At 47.9% G+C, this 22,603-nt stretch overlaps 1 protein-coding gene across 1 annotated transcript in view; it reads right to left on the reverse strand.

Moving 5' to 3' along the window:
* The window catches only part of LOC119431659 (uncharacterized), a 25,843-nt gene extending 4,183 nt beyond the window's left edge, over positions 1–21,660 (reverse strand). Inside the window, exons 1-5 of the mRNA XM_049657967.1 lie at positions 21,358–21,660; positions 19,638–19,694; positions 18,259–18,339; positions 15,757–15,831; positions 2,335–2,415 (exon numbers count right to left, since the gene is read on the reverse strand). Coding sequence (XP_049513924.1) covers positions 2,335–2,415; positions 15,757–15,831; positions 18,259–18,339; positions 19,638–19,694; positions 21,358–21,660 — 597 coding nt within the window. The remainder of the gene's footprint in view (positions 1–2,334; positions 2,416–15,756; positions 15,832–18,258; positions 18,340–19,637; positions 19,695–21,357) is intronic.
* Positions 21,661–22,603: the final 943 nt, after the last annotated feature.

Here is a 22,603-nt window from a genome sequence, read left to right on the forward strand (position 1 = left end):
CTCGTAGGACACGGGTTACAGACCGCCAAGCGTCACCGGCCACCAGTCGGAACTCCAAAGTGTCTCGAGATTGCCGCTGTCCGCGACTGCTTCCGCAGTGAGCGAGCTTGATTAGAACGTCAATGCTTGCATCTTATTTGCACCAAACCCAATTGTAGCGAGCACGGGCACAGCGAATCACGCTCTATATCGAACACGAGCAAAAATTTCCTGCGACATTCGTGCAAAAATTAACCTCGTAAAACGAACTCGAATTTGCATAAATCGAACTCCGAGCGCCCGCGACCTGCCTTTTAAAACCAGCCTCATAGGCTTTGGTCTTCCGTTTTTTAACGCGATAGCGTTAAGGGCCCCGTGTCGCAGAAAATCCGGCGTCGACGTTGGTGTAGGCATCGGCGTAAGCATCGGCGTCTGGTAGAAATAATTATGCCGAACCACCCCGACCGGGCTGGCCCTTCGCGTGGCGCAAGGCGTTCGTTAACAAAAATTGAATTTCTCAAAGTAAAATCCGTCAGAAAAATCGTAAAGTACGACTTAATCACAACCCACAGACGTGATAGCGTCAAATTGTAATTTGAATATACAAGAAAAAAGCCTGATAAGCAGTCAGGATCTTTGAATGCTATCAGGTTCCACTCTTAAAGGCGAACGTTAAGAGTCTTCCGATTTGTTGGTGTTTGGCTGTACTTTGGTTCTAGGCAACATTGAGGGGGAATGTTGAAAACCAAGCCTTTCTAAATTTTGGTCAGTCCCCATGTCGCAGAAAATACGGTGTCGGTGTTGGCGTGAACGGCGTCCAATAACGCTATCGCGTTCCACTCTTAAAGGCGAAGCTCCAAGTTTTTGTCTTTGCTTTCCGAGAACCGTCCCGTAACCGTCAGTAAGGGTGCGATACAACGCATAACCCGGCAGATTGCACCCGGGGTCGCGAAGCCACTTAATTACACGTGCTACTGCAACAATCAGGTCACCATGGGGCGCTTAGATCAGCACCGTCGCACGAAGCTTTGTTCTAGAGCGTATAACGAACTCACCATAAATGTTCCTAAAAAAGTTCGGTTTACCCGGGCTCAGAAATATTGAATGGAATCACACACAAAACTAGTGCTGGCGAGCGAAACCATTTCGTTATAACAGAGTCTAACTGTACGAGACCTCCCGTAGAAGAGAATTGTTGGAATTATTGAGCAAAGGTGACATGTGGTAATAAACTAAACTATAGGTATAGAAATGGGAATAAAACCGCATTCATAATTAATAGCAAGTAATAACAAGGTGAGCGCCACTGGCTAGCAATTCAAGGGCTAATTCTACATGCACATATATACACAAGTACAGAAGAAACTGGGCAGGAGTATGGCAGCCACGGTTTAGCTTATATAGTTGATAAACCACCGCACGCACAATGTGGAGGACGGGGGTTCGATTCCCACTTGCGACAGGTTGTCTTTTAGTCAAGTGTAATTTCTCGTTAGCTTATTATTTTGAAATTTCAGTGAAACATATAACAATTAATTTCACACTATACTACTTGTACCTTTATTGTTTGTTGTCTTTTTTTTTCGAATGGCTGACTAGGAAACAAAACATCAAGTCTCCTGGATCTCCTTCTTCTCCTCACTCAATGAATTTAACATATGTGATGGTAGCGTGAAAGAAAAAAAAAACCACATTATTGCAAAAAACGATGGCAAAATTACCTAGCATCATACCAAGGTCTCTCGCAGCAATGAAAGGGATACAACTTTTTCCGAGGGTTCTCTAACTACTTGGAAGATTTTCGTCTTGGTGCAGTTGCAAGAGGCGGCGCAAATTTTCTGACATTACGTGTATTTCTTATTTCACTTCCAGTTATTCGAATATCGTTACAATAAATTTATATTGTAGTTAGAAATCCAGCACAATTACAAAATTTCAAATTTATTTTGCAAAATCCAGTGATATACACGGTCCAGTTCGGTTATAGTTAACGCTGTTCACTGCATTCTATCATACAGTCGACCACCTTCTGGTCTGCATTTTAAAACGTCTGCACATTGTTTGTCGTCTATGTCCACTAAAAGGGCGAAATGTTGCTGTTAGTCCTTTCGGTAATATTGGAACAGGAATTTCTTTCGTGTAACTTGAAGTTATCGCGTAACAGAACTGACTACTGTTTTTATGTTACTTCGGAACATGAGGTTATTCTGTAAATTGAACACTGCTGGTTTTGCGCCCTGCACCAGCAGGACCCCGTCAGGAAGGTAATCACCTCCTTTTGTACTGACACGCGGAAAACGCCAACGAACAACGGAAAAATAAAACAAGAGCAAGCACACGTAGTTCAATACTCACGCGGTCCGGCGGTTCGTTGTCCAGTAGCTCCACCTCGAGGAGATCCACATTACTGTAGTAAGGCTTGAGCATGTCTTTGTACTGCAGGGAACGGAAAAGAGAAAATTATCCAGACATCAATGGCTCAATGTTACATCAATGGAGTCATGTTACGCGAATCGTTTTTAGGGTGGCTGGCTTATCCATCAAGGCGCACCAGATCTGGGCTACTTGACCGGACATTAATAAATCAACCAGGTGAAAGCAGGACAGGCATAAATGAAAGCAAGGAAGTGTATCGCCCCTTCGTTTCTTTATTCCATGTTCTATCGTCATGCAGTTAATCACGGCTACCTATTGTAGGGGTGTTTGAATGGGAAAACGTTTTGAATCGAACACAAATATTCAAGAAAAACAGCCCGCGAATATCGAATCAAATATTTGCTCATTTCTGAGCAAAGTGAATTATAATACTTGAGTGAAGCCCCTCTGAAAAAAAAGAAAAAGAGAGAGAGGTCACAGTTTCGCGAAACTGGGAAACTGAATTGCCAGCGTGAATTGGAAAATACTCTGTCTGATTGCTTGGCGTGGGAACTAAAACATCAGAGTGCATGCTCGTGTACGGGCCGCCCAATGCACCAACGAAACATCTAAGCGCCAATCGATATAAAATGGTTGCATCAGCCACCGGTACCATTCTCAGGCATTTCACGTATAGCAGACTTGAAGTGAATATGCTATGTCTGCGCTAGCCTCCCGTATGAGGCCGATGGCGCTACTCAACACAGCGTTCACTGCGGTTGGTTAACTAGCAAGATACACACAAGTCTTGCGCTTCGGCATTGAATTTTTGGCATGTAAAGGAGTAATATCCGAAGGGGATCGCATAGTAAGAATGCGGCGGGTATTTCAAAAGACACAATTTCCGCAAGACGGGTGCGTGCGTCGTAGAGTACGGGACGAACAAGGCGGTTCTCGTCCTCTTCTGTTGCGAGAAAAAAAAAATCAGTAGCCTCTCCCCTGTCGAGGAGATGGGGGTAAGCGATGCCTGTCGTGTGTTTCTTCGGTGTTCCCCCGAACGAATTACACTGACGAGTACCACGTTGTGCTCGAACCACAACCGGTCACACGCACCGCAGCTGGCTCCGAAGTTCCGGTTGAGAAACTCGCGTTGAAACCTGGTATGTCATTGTCTGGTCGCCAATGACATGCCAGAAGCATGCGCCAAGCAGGCCACTGAAGACAGTGGAGCCGGCTGCGCATGTGTACGTTCGGCTGTTCGACGTCCCGTTTGTCTTCTTTGATGTAGCTCTGTTCTCTTGGACTTGCGGCGTATTTTTCCCGTTCCTGCTGCACTTCGACACTGTACTCCTGTGCTATTGGACCCCGACAAGGTGGGAAATATAGAATGTGTGCGTCATTTGAAGCCATTTAGGCTTAGGGCATGCACGGCAGTGCGCGTTGTGACGCAGTTAGCGAAAAACGGCTCGGACGTTGTGGCATGTTAGTTTTGCGTGTACTGAAGCTTACTGGGCCATGTGTGCGACGTTTCCTATGGGCCCCAACAGTATTGTACGTAACTTAGTTCGGTACTTTGGGCATGCTGACCGCACTGAGCGTTGTGGCGCAGTTAGGCGTGTGCTGAATCTTACTGGGACATGCTTGTGACGCTTTCTATGGGTTCCAACATTGTAACTTATTTCAGTACTTTCGGAAATATTTTTTGTACACGCTGGCCGCACAGGGCGTTGTGACCCAGTTAGCTACAGGCATGTAGCGAAAGACACGCCAGCCACTGTGGCGCAGTTTAACGTTGGTTAGTTTCGCGTTGACTGAATCTTACGGGGCCAATCTTGTGACATTTTTCAGCCTGTGTTACGGCCACCTCTGTGTACGTGGCGTACCAATGCGTCGGCTGAGGCTAAGTGGTGTCGAAAACGAGCAGTCGCCTGTGTATTCGTGCTCTGAAAGAGCAGGAAATAAGGCCCGGGAATGGGGGAATGCTTGGATATCAGATATTCTCGTCATATTTTATGTATGATATTGTTTGGGATGAGTCAGATGTTTTCTACGCCATGTTTGTAACAGCGAATTGCTTTTGTTCTTAATGTCGCCCATTCAACACTTTCGCACGTTTCGCCTCTACACGCGCAGTTTTGCTATAAGGCCTAAATACCAGAATTACACATGCTTGTACTTTACTTAGCTTATGCCGTCCGGTGGGGTTTCATACGGGACCTACTGCTGCTTACCTGGTGCTACAATATTGGATGAACGCACAAAAATCCCGGAACGAGCATTTATATAGAGCAAAATAAACATTTCCTCCTTTCACAAAGCTAGACTTGGCGCTCTTTGGCCAAAGATGCCCTTGCGCTATTAAAACCCACCAATCATTTGACAAGGCGTCTTGCGTATTCTTCTTTATGAAATTTCACGTTGCACACAGAACATATTCGATGGAGGCTTGTAAAGATCACTTGCTATCATAACTATTTTAATAAAAAAAGAAAAAAATAAGTGTTACACGTTTCTAAAACGTGAAGGCGAAAGCCTGCCAGCTGTGGAAGACGACGACGACAAACACGCGAGCAGTGGCACGAGCGCGAAGGCACTAGTAGTATGGGAGCACTGGCATGATCAGCGGCATCGGAGCCAGCTATGGAAGATGACGACGACGACGAACGCGCGAGCATTGGTACGAGCGTGTCTCTGTGACCACGTGACGTGTACAGTCAGGCACGCACTAGGCACACCTTTAATAAGCCACAACCATGGAACACCAGTGGCTTCAGGGAAGCGTGCTCGTCTCGCACTGCAGAGACCCGGGATCGATTGCCCCCCCCCCCCCCCCCCCTTATTGAAATTTACCAAATTTTGTTCTCAAAGTTACTAATTTACTTTCTATACAGGAACCTCCCTGAGAAATGCGACGTCAATCCGAACAGCGCAGCTGTTAAAACTGGAGGAGAAACGTCTGAAGTCCGCAGAAAACTCCGCGCCGTTGCCTAGCAACAAGCAAGCCACATCTGCGCACCACTTGGCCCAACCTCGTCTAGCCGCGCATGTGCCGAAGCAGTAGCGATGACGTCAGCTCACATTGCCTAGCAACCGCCGGCGCAGGTGCGCGCTCGCTTCGCCCGACACAGACACGGCTCCGCCGAGCTCCCGCCAGCTGCGCGCTACTGCGCATGCGCCGTGACGTCATCCCGTCTGCTGCGCGCCGCCCGTAGACTGTGTAGCTTTCGCCCCATACGTGTGCTTGGCTTCGCGAGGCGTTCCCCGATGCCACGGAGCTTATACAACCAATCAGCGGATTTAGCCTTGTGCCACTAGTGAAAGCTACCCCGATTTTTTTTTTTGCGGCGTCGGCCATTTTTCTACATGGCCCAGTTTCGCCAAGGCCACCGCCAAAATATACCCCTAAGGCTTTTGCCTTAAAAACGATTCCACACTAAGACAGCGTGCGGTTGAGCAGTAGAAGCAAAAAAGTGGTCGCAGTTTCACCTGAAAGGCGAAGCATCAATTGCGATAGCAAATTTGTAGAGAGCTATACGGAGTAATGATAGTAGCTTTATCAGCTGTATAAACTTGGACACGCAGCAGCACCGGCAACACGCAGAACTAATGTCGACGCCGTCGGCGTTTTGCCCGCGTTCGCACAAAATGCGTGCGGCGTTGCTGACTTGCCGGAGCCTCTGATATAAATAGGCACTTGGTGCCGCAGCTAAAAGTCACCTCCCCCCCCCCCCCCCCCCCCACCGCCTTTCGCGCTTCGGAAGAAGGCGCGTTTGCTCTACATATATGGTGATTGTAAAGGAGGAAAGAGACGCCTACTTATTATTATTATTTGATTTGAAAACATATACACAGGAAAGATAAAGCGAGAAGCAAAGGCTGGCAACTGCCACCAGAAGGGGCACAACGCCTGCCTACTCTTCGGAAAGGACGAGAGAAACATAGAAGGAAAGATAGGAAGGAGGGGAGGAAGAAGGAAAGGAAGAGCGAGATGATAAATCTCAACGAATAAAGTAAAACATACAGTAGGGACTGTCCCTGCAGGTCAAGCTACTAAAGAATGTAAAATAAAAGAAATAGTTGCTGGGTTAAAAACGACGCCTACTTCTGCAGCCCTTAAGGAAGCACGGCGCAGAACGCGCGTTTGTTCTGCGCTGTGGGTTCACTCCCCGTGAAAGAGCGCGTCCCTCGCGCCCTTTCACTCGCACATACAGCGTTCGGCGGCGCGCGGCGACGATTTCATCTCCATTGACGTCATACGGAACCTCACGCAACGGCGACGGCGACGACGACGACGACGACGCCGACGGCAGTAATCTGCTTTGGAGTGTCCATATAATTGCTATCGCAATAAAACAAATGGTGCGCCGATCGGCGTAACGCGTACCAGTTAGGGTTCAACACGCGCGAGCCCAAAACCGAAACCGGAAGTGTGGTTCAGGGTTTTCACATCAACCGCTTCGGGGGCTACAGTCTATTTGGCCGCTGAGCTCTACGAGTGTGTCCGCTCTTGTTGAATGTATGTTTCTCTACCACAAGGTTCCCTTGATAAAACCACAAAGAAAGGAATTCAACAAGAGCGGACACTCCCATAGTGCCCACCGGCCACATTGATTGCAGCGCGCCAAGCGGTAGTTGTTAATACCTTAACCACACTTCCGGTTTCAGACGCGTGCGTTTTGAACGCAATTTGCACGCGTTACATGGGCGCTCTCATCGGCTTTCTTTTTATTTTTATTGCGATAGCAATTATATGGACACTCTAAAGCGGATTTCTGCCGTCGCCGTGGGGTTCCGTATGACGTCAAGGGCGATGAAATCGTCGCCGCGCTCCGGACGCTGTATGTGCGAGTGAAAGGGCGCGAGGGACGCGCGCTTTCAGGGGGGGGGGGGAGGCACGTCAGAGAGCAAACGCGCGTTCTGCGCCGTGCTCCCTGAAGGGCTGCAGAACTAAGCGTCTCTTTCCTCCTTGATTACAATCACCATATATAAAGAGCAAACGCGACTTTTTCCGTCGCGTGAAAGGCCGTGGGGGGACAGGATCGAGAGGGGTAGGGGAGGCGATGTTTAGCTGCGGCACAAAATGCGTATTTCTATAAAAACGTTGCGAGGCTTTCCGACGATTTCCGACGCTGCTCGACGAGTGTCCCATTCTGATCTCGTCGAAAACCTCCGAGCCGCCCCCAGAGGCACCGGCAATAAAGCCCCTCGATAAATTGAGGGGCTTTAACCGGCAACAGTCACCAACGCCGCACATGTTTGGTGCGAACGCGGGCAAAACGCCGAGGGCGTCGACAACAGTTCTACTGCATGTCCAAGTTTATACAGCTGATAAAACTACTATCCGTACTCCGTATAGCTCTCTACTATAATTGGCTATCGCAATTGATGCTTCGCCTTTCGAGTGCGGAAATCTTGTTCAATTAAAACAGTCAGAAAAACACCGCGCACGCTCCAGAACCACCGCCTAGTCATCTACCAAAGCCTCTATAGTTGCACCGGGAATCAGCCAGGACGTTGTCCAAACGTTTCTTTAATACGCGAAAGATTCATCATAAGCGAACAGATGCGATACAAATTCAGTGCGAGCACATTCCTTTTAACCCAATAGTCACCTTTATTGTAAAGCTGCGCACTATATGTTCGAAATTACAAGCCATATCATAGCACTAAATTGGCAGTTTCGCCCATAGAGCGAGAACATTCAAAGCGTTAGCAATCTGGCGATAGCAAGGTTATATGGATGCAGCGTGAACAAGAACGAGCACTTGTTCCGTTCGTGTCTCATTTTGCGCCTAGTATATTGTCGCAGCACTATATCCAATTAATCCTATTCCAACGAGTACCGACGTCGCAGACTGTCGGAACAATCGCATAATTACCATTGTAAATATTTGGACACTCAACCCGCGTTCGCGCCGTCGTCGCCGTGATGTCCCGGTATTGACGCGCATAAGCGGTCCGGGCGTAGAGGTATAAAAGGCGTATCAGTGCCGTAGAAGGTCGGCCAAGGCGCGCTCTGCATTTGGCCGCAAAAGCGAGGAAGCCAAGTAGACGCACCGTCAGGCTCCGCTGCTGGCATAAGCGGCGCGCACAAATAGCGTTCTTGCTGATCAGCTGTGTGCATATGGCACACCGAGGTGCATACAACAGTCTGAGTAGAAGGGACAGTAAACGTCAAGCTAAAGCTGATCATTTCGTTGGCCGCTGACCAACGACTGTTTCCCGTCGGTCTCATCTTGCGCACCATCGAGGTGGAACGTCGGTGACGCAGCTGCCGGCATTTATCACCGCGTCAGGCCGGATTCACGCAGCAGTCAAAGGCACCGTCCGGTCACTGTCACGGCACCGACGTCCGTCATGAAGGAGTGTTTTTTCGCCGGTTTTTATTTTAAAGAAAGTTCCATTTTCACCCGAAAGGCCAAGAATCGATTACGATAGCAAATTAGTGAACAGTTACACAAAGTAAGGACAGTAGATTTATCAGGCGTATTGGCATGTAAACATTGGCATACTAACTAAATTAACAAGCGTGGTGTCAGGCGTGCACAAGCAAACATGAACGCAATCTCACTGGATGACCGCGGAAACTCCCTGTCAAAACACTGGACTGCAGCGACCGAATTGAGGTTCGTGCCGGCGCTCGCGTCAACGTGATTTTATCCGCGAAAACACAGGAAGGGCGGACTCTGCACCAGCCGCAGAGAGCTGTGAAGATACAGTCGCGCGGGCGGGCGCTCGTCGCGGCGCAGGTGTCGTGACGTTGTAGTGACGGTGACGGAACGGGGCGTTTGACGGCTGTGTGAAACCGGTCTCAGCGTCGCGCGACGCCTGGTATCCGTCAGGGCACTGTTCGTGCTGCCACGGCCGCTGTGTGGTGCTGCGCAGCAACCGTTGTCTCGCATGGAGCGTCCCGCCATGTCGCCTGCGCGTGTTGTTATAACACCGCGCAAGTCGCTCGAGTTCACCGCTGAAGCGTGCAATCACTTTCAATGCTTTGCCTTCGGGGAAAAAAACGCGCGGTGCATCGCTCACGCCCATGAAAGCCCTATAACCCTGCGTGAAGGCCTCGAATGCGCCATCGATGGCGTTACAGCGCGACGGAAGTGGCAGCGTGAGAGGGCCCGGTGTGTCCGTGTAATTGTTACGGCAATAAGATAATGATAATAAGGGCAGTGTTGCCGAAAAGTTTCCGCGGCGCCAGCGCCACAACGGTAGACAGGAACTGCAGTGGAGTACAGTGCAGAATCGCAGTGCTGCGCACGGTGTCATTTGTAGTGAAAAATTCAGAGGTGATTTCGCGGTACATGCGAAAGAAATGTGTTAGAATTACGTGGGGCCTCTTGCAGGTCTCAGCTCACTCGGCAAACGTGCTGCCTCTCTGCCTCTTAGAGGAGCGAAATAAGTTCAACTGACAAAGGTCGGAATCAGAACATCGTCAATCGCGGTATATATACAAGCTCTTCCGAGCTCTCCTATCGCCTCTCTCTCTCTCTCTCTCTCTCTATATATATATATATATATATACAAGCTCTTCTAAGGTCTTCACCACTCTACCTTTACGCGCGCGCGCGCACACACACACACACACACTGACATACTTTGATACTTCCCACTTTGACAGCAGTAACATCGATTCGTCACTGAAGTCCACAGCTTCGAACGGAGTCTGTTGTGTTCGCATAAATACGACACATATTTATATACATTTGAAGCTTTTATATTCCTTGTGCCATAGTGGCACATAAAACATTCTGAAGGATTGGCCGAGAATGGGCGCATAGCCATTGGCCCAAGCATGGCATCACTCAAACAAGAAGAACGTGGTTTGAAATTCTATGGAGCCGTTGGATATGACGCACTTTTCCACCAAGAAGCCTACTACCACTTCCCTCGATTTCGGACAAGATTGCTCTATAATCTTCATCCAAACATTTCACCGCAAAAGAAGGGAAACGTACAGAATCAGCCCCAGCGTCATCGCAGTTTTACCACGGAGTAAGCCTTTTAGTCTGCAACTTGAAAATGTAGAAAACTATAAATATAAGATTGACTTTTTATTGAGCACAAAACGGACAATGATTTTACTGTTTGTGATATATGACACTAAGTATCACCCCAGGGACACATTCGGGCGGTCCCTGTATAAGCGAACCTGCGTATACCTGACGACAATCTGTCGACAAAGTTGTCGCCAGGTAGTTTACGTCGATATGATCTGTATGGCCCTTCTCTGTCTCTTAGTTCTTGTTGTTTCAGTGTGCAATATAGTATTTTCACCGTTGCAAAGCGGAGCTTCACGGCATTCCTAATTTTACTGCGGACATGCCGCTAAACGGACACGAAGAAGTCGCTAAATATCCGCTAAATTTTACTGCAATGTCGCTAAAATTGTCGCTAAAACTGTCGAGTGAATCTTTCTTAATGTAGGTAATTCTGAACACCATATATATATATATATATATATATATATAGATTGCGTAGGTCATTTATTGAAACAACTGACGTTCATCTATGGCCCCGTTCAGAATACGAATACACCACGCATTCTGGAGAAGGGTGTAGAAGGCTTTTGCATTACTTAAATATTTACAAAAAAAAAAGATGGTGACTGCCGAAATTGCGGGTTTACCTTCCGATTGTAAGGTGCCAAATTCAGAAAAATTCAAGCGTGCATGAGTAACCCAATTTTCCAAAAAGAAAAACGTGCTGCGCACAGGTTTTGTCTGAGAATTTTTTAGCACTTGACACTCGTGAAAGGAGGCCAAAGTTTTTCGACCACGCCCTTCGTCATAATATTACGACATTGATGACAATTCCACGACTAGTCAAACACTGCGTTGTCGTCCTTCGGCCCATTTGAAAGCCGTGCGCAGCATTTATTTGCTTGAAAGCCGTGAAAAGGGGAAGTGGCGCGCTCAGTCTCACGTGAACGAGCCCAGCCGCTCGGATAACGTACGCCCTTCTAGATCAGAGCAAAAATATGTACTACATGCAGGGAACAAAATTACGGCTGATCTGTCTTTTAAGGCGAATCTATATATGGCTAGGATCTGATGGATCGTCTCCGGTGACATAGACCAACAATGTGGGCCGATCCCGATGATTGTGCAGAAAGGGTCCAAAGTGCAATGGCACGTATACCCCTGTGGACTACGGGTGACGGCTATATATATATATATATATATATATATATATATATATATATATTCGGGCGGCGGTTATACATCGGTGCATGTATAAAGTACGTTACCACAGGTGATGATGGAATGGCCCATTGTTATACCCCCATATCCCTCGCCACCGCCGATGCCTCTTTCACAAGTGTCGCGACACTCGGCGGCGGCACTTCCCACCAATCGCTGCGCCCCTTCGTCTCGTGACGTAGGCATTGCGCTAGCTCTGTTATCAGCGGTTGCCCTTTGTACTTGCTATGGCACGGACGCGTGTAGTTCGCTCGGAGGAAGAAGAGCGGGAATTGAAGGAGCGCCACCGCGCACAGCTAGACGCGCAAATGGGCGCGAAAACGACGTGAAGCCGCTAGCGCCAGCTTCGCCGGACTTTCCTCTTCACAGGGTGGAAGGGCGCTGGAATTTTTTATTATTGACCTGCTTTGTTGAATGTTTTGATAGCTTAATTTACTCATACGCGCTTCTGAAATTTCACCAATCGAACATATTTAATGAAAATCTAGCACCAAGTGAGAGAATACACATCCCAACAAGTTTCTATAAAGCAAAAGCATGCGCTTAGAGAGCACCATTCGGTTACAAAACATGAGCGTGTTAGAGTAATTTACTGTCGCAGAAGTGGGCTATAGACCTGCCGGTCCCGACGTGGGACTATAGCCGGGCGCGCGACGAGTTCGTGTCCTCGCCGGACCTCCAATAAAGTTCGTTCACTCACTCACTGTCACGTTCCATAGGTGATAAGCCCTAGCAATGCCGCATTGTTCAGCCATAAGGAGCGCCACTGTACCATCAGCTACACTCGACGAAAGTGGTGTTGGCTCTTGGGAAACCTGATCTGCGGCTGGTTCGACGTGCCAGGTGCTACGGAATCTACTTGATTTTGGTTCGCACGTGTTTTCGGAGATCGGAGTACTTGGACGCAAGCACATGTCTACAATGTTTACAATACGCAAATTTAGCCATTTCCTTCGTCGTCTTGCAGTGGAGCCCGTTGCTTAAAAGTGGGTCCTTAAGCCACTGCAGGTCTCTGAATTTCTAAGCATATTTCACTTTCGCCATCTACCCACCGCGCGATCGCGTGGACGAAAGCTATACTGTAGCTCTCACCAAAATCTTTGTATAGAAAAGCGAAACTGTGCTCTTCCAACGTAATTTCGGAAGCATTACAACACCTGGTGGGGCGAATGAAAATAATGGAAAGCAGCGATCGACCTTCGTGAGTAGAGGACACCGTTGCACCATTGCGGTCAGAGGGCCCACGTGCCGCGTAAATCCAATTTCGGATGTCTACTTCCGGCTCGTTATTATTCTAGTGCATTCTAGAAACTGTTCTTCAAGGAAAGTTTCTCAACTTCGAAGTCGCAAAACGTCGCCACATTACGTGCTAATGTCGCCGAAAGAAGTCGGCAATCACTAAATAGAAGCAAGAATTGTCGCTAAACGAACCCAAAAGTTGCCAAATTTAGCGACAAAATCGCCTAAATGGCCACACCGGCGCCTAGATTCCAGGGATAGCGTTAGCCCAGCGGCCTAGAGCTTGACCAGGTCGATCAGTGGACATGGCTTGGGCAAAGACGACGTTTAATTAAACAAGACGTTTAATTACATCGTTACGTAAAGAGCGGTCAGCTTTACAAGCCTCTCGCGAACGAAAGGCAAAGGCGAAGCGCAGGCTATTTCCAGAGAACACTCGTTTCAGAGGGAGCTAATCGTCGCCTTATGAGCGCTCGGTCGTCACGTCTGGGGAGGTCGCGTCGCTCCATGGAGGAAGGAAAACTGTGAGGGATCATCACGGCAACGCAGCCAGCCTTGGCAAGCGAATTGTCCGCGAAGCCACTCCCCTTTGGCTTTCTGACTCGCAGTATCGGCTCAGAGGGTCACCTGTGAGACCCTGCGTATCGTCCGGGAATATTTAGTTGCCCGTATTTTTTTTTTATCGATGCGCACTTGCTCGGCTGCGTTGCCTGCAGAGCGAGATAATCAAAACCGACCACGTGCTCTGATGTGACGATCACGGGTGAGGCCGATACGTTTGCGTTCTATCGTCTTGCGCCATGTTCGACCCGCTAAGCACGAGTTCATATAAACGCTGTCGAGTCGGGTTGTCTGAGCCCGACTTTTGACTCGATCCGCCCCTGTCGGGTTCGTAGCCTGTACAGACACTTATGCGCGCGGGCACGCTCGTTCAGGACCATCTCCTCCACACACGGGGCTTTCGACGCTTCGAACCGTTCCGACTAAATTATCGATTCTTCGTCATGCAAAGTACTGTGGAATTTACTTCGCCAGGAACGAACGCGGATAAAACTAACGTCCAAAATAGTCAGCACGGCTGTACTCAGTTCGGCATCGCCAGATAAGCCATCCTTCAAATTTTATTTCAGCATTTCGGGCACTTTCCATGGCTTTCAAGGAGGTTTTAAAAACACACGTTCGGCTGCGACGGAGAAAACAAAACGTCACTGACGGTATACGCTCGCAGTCCGTCGTTGTCGCGGCATTGCCGCTCGCGATTCTTCAAAATTAAATTGCTTCAAAATTAAATCTGTCCGTCACGAAAGAAAATGAATGGCTCATGGCCCTTTAAGCAATGGCTCACACCACCGTAAAAGCGGCCTCCCCCATTACATCGACAGAAGAGAAGTGAAATTCGACGCTGGAATTATGAGCGGCAACTGAAACAGCTGTGGAAGACGACGACGAACGTGGGAGCAGTGGCACGAGCGCAACCCGAGGGGCGCCAACGAGCCAGCTGTGGAAGACGACGGCGACGCTCGAGCCAGTGCTGATGATGATAGTTTGTGCGTACAGGTGACAGACGGACGAATCGGCTAGCCGTGTACAGCTTCTCTATAAAAACAACTTTTCGAAACCTCATTGAAAGGATTATGCACTCACATTACGATCTTGGCAATGTATTGCGATCAAATTACGCCACTAAGACGCACCGGGCGTTGGCTGGTTAGTGTCGCGATTCGTGCACGGTCACGAACGTGTGCAAGGCGTCCAGATGAACGCGCTCGGAACGCTCTACGTGAAGCGACACGCAGCGCTGAGCATGGCTCAACTTGGCTTCCTACTGAAATGCGCGTATATTTCTGCAGCGTTTGTTGTGCTGCTAGAGCAAACTATGCAATATATTGCCGTCATCAAACTTTCCCGCTTTCTTAAACCGACATTTTATTGCGATAGCAATTATATGGACACTCAAAAGCAGATTTCTGCCGTCGGCGTCGCCGTCGCCGTCGGTGTCGCCGTCGCCGTCGCCGTCGCCGTCGCCGTGAGGTTCCGTATGACGTCATTTGGAGAAGAAATCGTCGCCGCGCGCCGAACGCTGCATGTGCGAGTGAAAGGGCGCGAGGGGCGCGTCTTTCACGCGGAGTGAACGCACGGCGGAGAACAAACGCGCGTTCTGCGCCGTGCTCGCTTAAGGGCTGCAGAAGTAGGCGTCTCTGTTCTCCTTCACAATCACCATGTATGTAGAGCAAACGCGCCTTCTTCCGACGAGCGAGAGGCCGTGGGGGAGGGGGAGGGAAGGGAGGCGACGTTTAGCTGCGGCACGCAGTGCCTATTTATATCAGAGGCTCCGGCAACAGTCACCAACGCTGCACGCATTTTGAGCGAACGCGGGCAAAACGCCGATGGCGTCGACACCAGTTCTGCGTGTTGCCGATGCTGCTGCATGTCCAAGTTTATACAGCTGATAAAGCTAATATCATTACTCCGTATAGGTCTCTACAAGTTTGCTATCGCAATTGATGCTTCGCCTTTCAGGTGAAACTGCGACAACTTTTTTTTTTGCCTTCCTTCCTGTATGTCTATACGACTTGCACGCACCAAACATTATATGCCATAGGGCAAACTTTTGAACAAATCCAAAACAATACAAAAGAGGATATGTTCGCGTTTGTTTTCTTTTCAAGCTGCTCCCATTCAAGTAACGCCCCAGTTGGGGCCCTTAAATGTGAAATAAATGATGAGGCTGCATTGCCTGATCTGTCAGAGAGTCTTTGAGCAGACGCCGCAGAGACTCGAGCTTCGCCCTCGGCATTGCCGAAGAACCGATGAAAGAATGACGACGTGCAAGTAATACTCGATAAAACGCGGTAGCTATTAGCTCACGCTGCTGGCATTTTTTGTTTTGTTTTTTTTTTTCCGCAGGCACCGCGCATTAAGCTAAGCAAGCACGAATGCTCATAAACTCGGAACGACCACTAAATTGCAAACCACTCACCATGGGGCGATGGTCCGGATGGAACAGGATATGGCCGTTCTTGTTGATCATAAATGAGTAGGAGTTGACGCCAAGCTGCGGCATAGCGTAGAGAGCAAAAGAAAACAAAAATAATACATATACAATGTCATCAGTGAGTGAGCATGTATAATGGAATCTGAAGAGGTTGGCCAGCGACACGCCTAGCAAGTTACTCCAAGCGAATGCGACGATAAATGAAATGACGCACACAGGACATACAACACTTAGGGCACACGTAACATATAGCAATAAAGTAGCTCGCTGAGACCAGTGTCTCTCACAAAAAACAACCAGTGTAGTGCTTACATAACTGCTGAATACCCGTAAACAGCTGGGGCGATACGAGGGGTCAGAATAAATATGGGACCGTTAACCAACCCTACCGAGAACTGCCATGCCCCTCACAGTAATATGAAAACTTATTATCAAGGTCAGTAAAGGCTTATAATTAGACATAACCGTCCACGATGCGTCGCGTTACAACGGTTTGGTCAGGGCCCCTATAGTTGGTTGAGAAGCGCAAGGTGCACGCTTTTCAATATGCTTGCTTCACTTGACTTTCGAGTGACTTGAAATACGTTCTTTGGGAACAGTAGTTTATACCACATTTCGAATTTCCTCTATGTTCCCATGACCTATTCATGCTTGTGTCATTCTTGCAGTCCTACAACTTTTGAGTGCGAAGTATTTTAGGAACCCGGGCTGTCGGCGTGTAATGTGATCTCATGTCATCGTGGTCACGCGCGAAAACAAGTTCTCAAGTGCAGATTTGATTAAAACCGGTTAAAAATAAACTAACGTGATTCAGAATAATTTAAAAGGAATACACATGAATTAATCGAAATAATTGACAGAAATTCCTTAAAACCGCTTCCAACATATCATCAGGAAAAGCTTTCGCTCCATGTGCGTGGCCGTTTCCCACCACTTGTGCTTTAGCACACGTGTCAAAACGGTTGATGGATTGCAAAACACAAGATAAACACAAGGAAAACACAAGGAAAACACCGGCCAATCACTGCTTCGAACTTACCACGTTGAGTGGAACTGCATTACCGCTGAGTTTACCAAGGCCACTGTCCCGGACCGGCACCCAATTTTTTTCCCTTTCTCTTTATTGTTCTCCGTGATAAACTGACTTGCTGTGTTAGTTTAGTGCCTTGCTATTTTGTTATGTTTAGTTTGCGCCCGCGGTTATACATCTGGCAATTGTCTTTGAAGTGATCGTTTGACTTCGTGTTATCCAATGGCATTTTTTTTTTAATTTTCACGCCGCACGTGTAATCACGCGTGCAGTATAGCTTATCGCAAACGGCCGCCTTTGCCCTCGTGGCACATGCAGTACGTAGTGCGATCGAGCAGGTCTGAGCAGGTCTGGGCATTCGGGAAAGCATTTACGGGTCGAAATCGCGATAAGGCCGCGAGTGGCCACGCTACATCCTATATTTATTCATATTTTATATTCTGACCCCGATTGCCAACCGAGGTGGTTGCCCAATTCTAGGCATTGCCAAATCCATCGTATCGCCGAAGTCGCCATCTCGTCAGCTTTGATTGGCCCAAAGGGCTGCGACGGCCTCTCCGATTGGCTCAAAATGCCGCCATTACCGAAGCCGACAGTATGACTGAATTCGATGACCATGTACAAAACAGCACCCCTCCCTGTCTCGAATTCTGCAGCTACCGCTTGGCGACCCTCGCGCAGCCTGCAGCCTGCCGCGCGCTACTACTCTAGAAAAGCGCGATTCGCACTTACGCCTGTGCATTCTTGATTGAACCTTGCGTTATGAAAAAAAAAATGCTACAGAAGTTCTGAGAATTGTCCACTAATGCGTAAGCATTGTTTGGGTCGGCTCCTACTTCGCTTTTGCTTACTTATTTAGCTAGCTGATACCATGTCTACCCATCGCTACCAACCATATACTATTACACTGTTATAACGATTACATGTGTTAACATGAAATTATGCATTTATTCTGCAGATATATATAGTCTCAACTGAGCCGAAACGCCAACACAGCCGTTTTTTTTTTCTTTTGCCACACCGCAGCTTTTTTTTTTTCATTTTTTATTTTTCTTACAACCTTGCCGCGGCGACGATGACGTAATCAGTTTTTTTTCTACCACTGCCAATCATCTACCATTACAATATCATAACGATTACACGTGCTAACTTCTTCATTTTGCCTTTTTTTGTTGCGCCTTGACGCGGCGACGGTGACGTATCCATTTTTTTTTTCTAAGGCTACCAACCATCTACTATACTACACTATTATAACGAATAAATGTGTTAATTTGACAATTTATGGATTTATTTTGCGGATATAAGGCGTCACGGTACGGACAGATATTGCTGGGCTACTCGTCAGAGAATGCTTGCGCATTAAAAATAAATATAAGTAAAGAAGTAAACTGAACTTCGACGAGCACGTGCAATGACAGAACAGCACTTCGTTGCTCACAATTCACACAAGCGCTTACCTTGAAAGGATGGGCGACCTTCTGGAATTCCCGCAGCGGCACATCGATGCCGACGACGCCGAGCAGGTTGGCGGTTCCAGCCTGCAGCAAAGGACAAAATATAAGAACACAGCGATAGAACGGTCGCTCACCCTCTTCGCACCTTACTTTATAACACAAAAAGCTTTAACCAACAATCAGTTTCAACTGTCAATCAACGATAATTGTCAGTCACAAGCGTGCTGTCAATAACTGAGCTGTAGTCGCATTTCCTGCGGTCGTTTTGCAAGATGTTCCGATCCAGCCAGAGCTTGCACCGGCGCAAAATGCTTTTCCGAGAAATCACTGGGACGACGTCGTCGGGTAGTTTTGGGCGACCAACTAAATTGAAGATATTGTTTTGCTTACCAGAAGAAGTAAGTCGATCGACCTGCCAAGCGTTCTTCGTGTGTTACATTGATGTTCGTATGCAATGCAAGATTGGAAGCTTGGGCGAATTGGTAGAGGCGCATATTGACGATGTTCACAGCGCATTCATACAGTGAAAACTCGTTGATACAATTCTTCGTAATACGTTTTTTGAGATGATACATCCCCCCCCCCCCGATAATACGATTTAGTTGGATAATACGTTGAATGATACGATTTTCGGATCATACGGTTTATTTTCCGGTTCCCTCGAAGATCGTAACAACGAGATTCCACAAATGAAAAAAAGGACAGGTGAAAGAAAAGAGCGCTTGAAATTTTCCCACCTGCTTGAAACGAGACGGTACGGACAGATATTGCTGGGCTACTCGTCAGAGAATGCTTGCGCATTAAAAATTAAAAATTACATCGGTCGCTTTTTCTTGCCTTGCTTTCTTTCCATAAGTGATATGATCAGTTCTTTAATAAAATAGCACTAGTTGGACATCAGCACACTTTCGCTCTGCACGTCCTTTTTTCTGTCTTATGCGTCCGCTGAGAACGCCATCAAGGTTCGTACAGGACTCGCAATTTTGTAGGCAGCCCGCGAGCCTTGTTAATTTTCGCGGGTCTTGTTAATTCTTTCTCAGTAAAGATAAACTACATTATATTCTAAAGGAACCAATGACTGACCCTGGAGAGTTTCGACAACTTTCACTGCGTCACAACGGCCAAATACGAAACAATACTTTCGAACCCATGACGCCACACTGACGCATCAACGCTGGCATTTCAGCGGGAAATTCAAATTTTAAAAAGTGAAACTTGGACCTTGATAATTTTTTTCTAATAACGACCCAATAGGCTGCAAGTTTATTAGAAATAGAGTTTGGAAATAATAGTTTGTAAGTCTATGTCCATTCACTTTTTTTAGTGTCCTTCCAACAACCCCGCTAATCCATGTGGTTCTAGAATCATGGCAGTATACTTACAGTGTCGTTGCTGGTGTTGTACACAGGGGCCGCCACTGTTGTGTAGAGTGGCGGATACTGCAGACAGGGTAGAAAGCGACAGAGGGCGCGCTTTAATACGGAAACGGAGAAAGCTTCCGTCACGATCACACTTCGCGTTACATAACAAATTATCAATTGCGCGAAAATCTGGACGATTGCGACGCGGCTTTAATAGATGGGCAAGACGTCTAGTCTTGCCCCTCTAAAAAAAAAAAAAAAGGACAGGCTAGAACGCTCGACTGTTTAGCGTCCCCGTTTGTGGGAACCTATAACCCGTACTCCGCATTAGGCGTGAGATGTTTCAAAAATTAAGCTTAATTGTTACCACACGCGCACTACGGTGCGGTACTAATTAAGCTTAATCGGTAAAGCACCGCACGCGGGTAAAGCGGAGGACGTGGGTTCGCCTCCGACCTGCGGCAAGTTGTCTTGTCCATCTTCGTTTCCCGTCAAGCCTTATTATTTCTACATTTACAATTAAACGTAATAACCCACTTCCCTACGCTTTCTGTGGCTTCAATGGTATATCGTATGGCTCTGACGAATATGAATATCGAGCCCCTCGGATTCCTTTACTCCTCTCGGTAAACTTTCAATGGAAATAATTAATTTGCGCCTGGATGGGCTACACTATAGGCAGTCTTCACGTGACGTCACAGATTCGGCTTCTCACAGTGAAAGTGAAAGTGCGCGAACATGACGGTCATAGTGACGTCTTGGGCACCATATTATCACGCTTGCATTGTGCCGCTTTCTTGCAATGACTGTTTTTCACCGCATGATCACAGTTATCGATTTGTCGCTCGGTGCAAGACGCGCCCGTCGCTTTGTGACACTTCTCGCTTACGCAGTTTCTCGAAGCGTTAATGCCCAAAGATGGCGGACGCAATGACGTCACTGCAAACCACCTACAGACAAGCTTCACGTTTGTAAACAGGAAAACCATGATTTCGCAAGCACGCAAGCTCACGTGCAGAATGAGATGAGAAACACTTTTTTTTTGCGATTTCTCGTCGGACCACTTAATTCGTGGCTGCTATAATCTGTACCTTTCAGCAACACGATACACTCTGAAAATGTTTACCCCATTGAGGGTGTTTGCTTGCCACACGGGTAGCACCCCTACCGTTAGGGCCTTACAAAAATTTATAGAGGACGACCACGGAGCTCTAACTAGACGTGTGATGACAAAAGGCGGCTTTGAAAACTATGTAATCATTCTGACAGCCTTGGGCGCACAAAAATACCCCACAGAATTTCACTGGGATAGACCTGACACTTTATTTAATGAACTTTTTATGTCGCTTGTAGCAGCTATAATTTTTTTCTTGCATGAGAAATTCGGCAAACAAGGTGCCATCATTGGGCCCCACCAACAATTTGATCTGACCCCTTAAATGGGAGAGCTTCAGCCATGCGACAACCAAACACCCTTTATGCACCCATAAAGGCGTAAAAAATGTTTAGAGTGTAAAAGGCTCACAGCAAATCGAATCACGTGCGCCAGCCAGAACTAGCAGATTCCCAGTATAGATAGCTTGCACGTGACTTCACGGACGCATCTTTTCACCGTGCTGGGTCACAAACGTGGCGCCTAGGATGACGTCAGTGCAAGCCATCTATAGGCAACGGTACACAGCTATGCGCGTGACGTCGTCATGTTGCGGAGCAAGTGCCACATAGTGTAAGCAGGACGCACTTTTTTCTTGGGCGGCCTTCGCAGGGCCTCGGCTTGCGAAGAGGAGCGGGCGTGGCGCCTCAGGGTCGGCGCGTCGGGCTGGTCGGCGCCCACGTATTCGGCCGAGGTGTCTTCGCTCACGAGAAGGGCGTCTCCGTCGCCGTAGTACGAGGGCTCGGGGTCCTTCTTGCGGAACAGTCGCTGCTGCAGGATCAGCTTGCGAACCTGCGCCTTCTCGCGCTCCTCCCACAGCCAGTCGGTCAGCTTGGGCTCCTGCGCCCGAGAGCGTACATGTGCGCGTGTTGTTCGGTGGCCGCGGCACATCGGAAGAAAAATTGGGAGAGGGAGGGTCGCGGGAAAAGGGAGCAACACCGAGGCACCATCACCTTCGTCAAAGGGCGTGGCCGCAATGACGCACCGCTGTTCTGAACGGAGTATAAAGGGTGTTCTGAACGGAGTATAAATGGTGTTTCACGTAACTTTGGCCAAACTTTAAAAATGTGCATTTGCTACGTAGCTGGGTTGAACCAGGGTAATGTTGTTCGCGATGTTGTGGAGATGCTCAGATCATTTCTTGCATTCCGCCTAATAACATAATGAGCCCTAATTCATGAACTTCTCAAATGTTATAGTTAGATGAATAGTGCCAATGAGAAAATTGCGGAGCGACATGAAAAAACGCCCGATACAGCTTTCCGTCGCTCAATACGTGCTATATAAAGGTTTTTCCGAGCGTGAAAGTCACCCGCGAATACACGCCAAGTGCCACGAGCGGCCGGTCGCACGGCAATATTGAAAGGCATTGGACAAGGAGAGAGCACCGCAAGGGAGATCTTCGATTGCCTATAACTCCGCTTCTGCTGAATGCATTGAAGTAGTCTTTGCTGCACAGTATTTATGAAATAGTGCACTTTAATATCAAGTGCATTTCCCGCCTTCAATAAAACGTGTTGCAGGGCCCCTTTAAGGAAAGCGTACAGTTATGTCCTGTCCGTTTTCTGTCATTGAGTCGAGCTGCGTAATTCAACTACGTAATGGACGTCTTGGGACGACAGAAACCACGAATTTTCTCTACCTGTAACGTCCCTTCCTTATAGCGTCTGGCTCTTGGGACAACGCTATTGAGCTAGGGGAGAGAAGGCGTTCTATAACCAACTTGAAGGAATAATTCTCGTTTACAGAAGAAACAGATAGAAAGAATAAAGAGGGCACGAATGAAAGAGGGCGGAAGGGAAAGAGGGGGGAAGAAAACAAGGAAAGAAGGAAG

This window comes from Dermacentor silvarum, chromosome 10 (genome assembly GCF_013339745.2).
Source record: "Dermacentor silvarum isolate Dsil-2018 chromosome 10, BIME_Dsil_1.4, whole genome shotgun sequence".
NCBI classification, from domain to species: Eukaryota; Metazoa; Arthropoda; class Arachnida; order Ixodida; family Ixodidae; genus Dermacentor; species Dermacentor silvarum.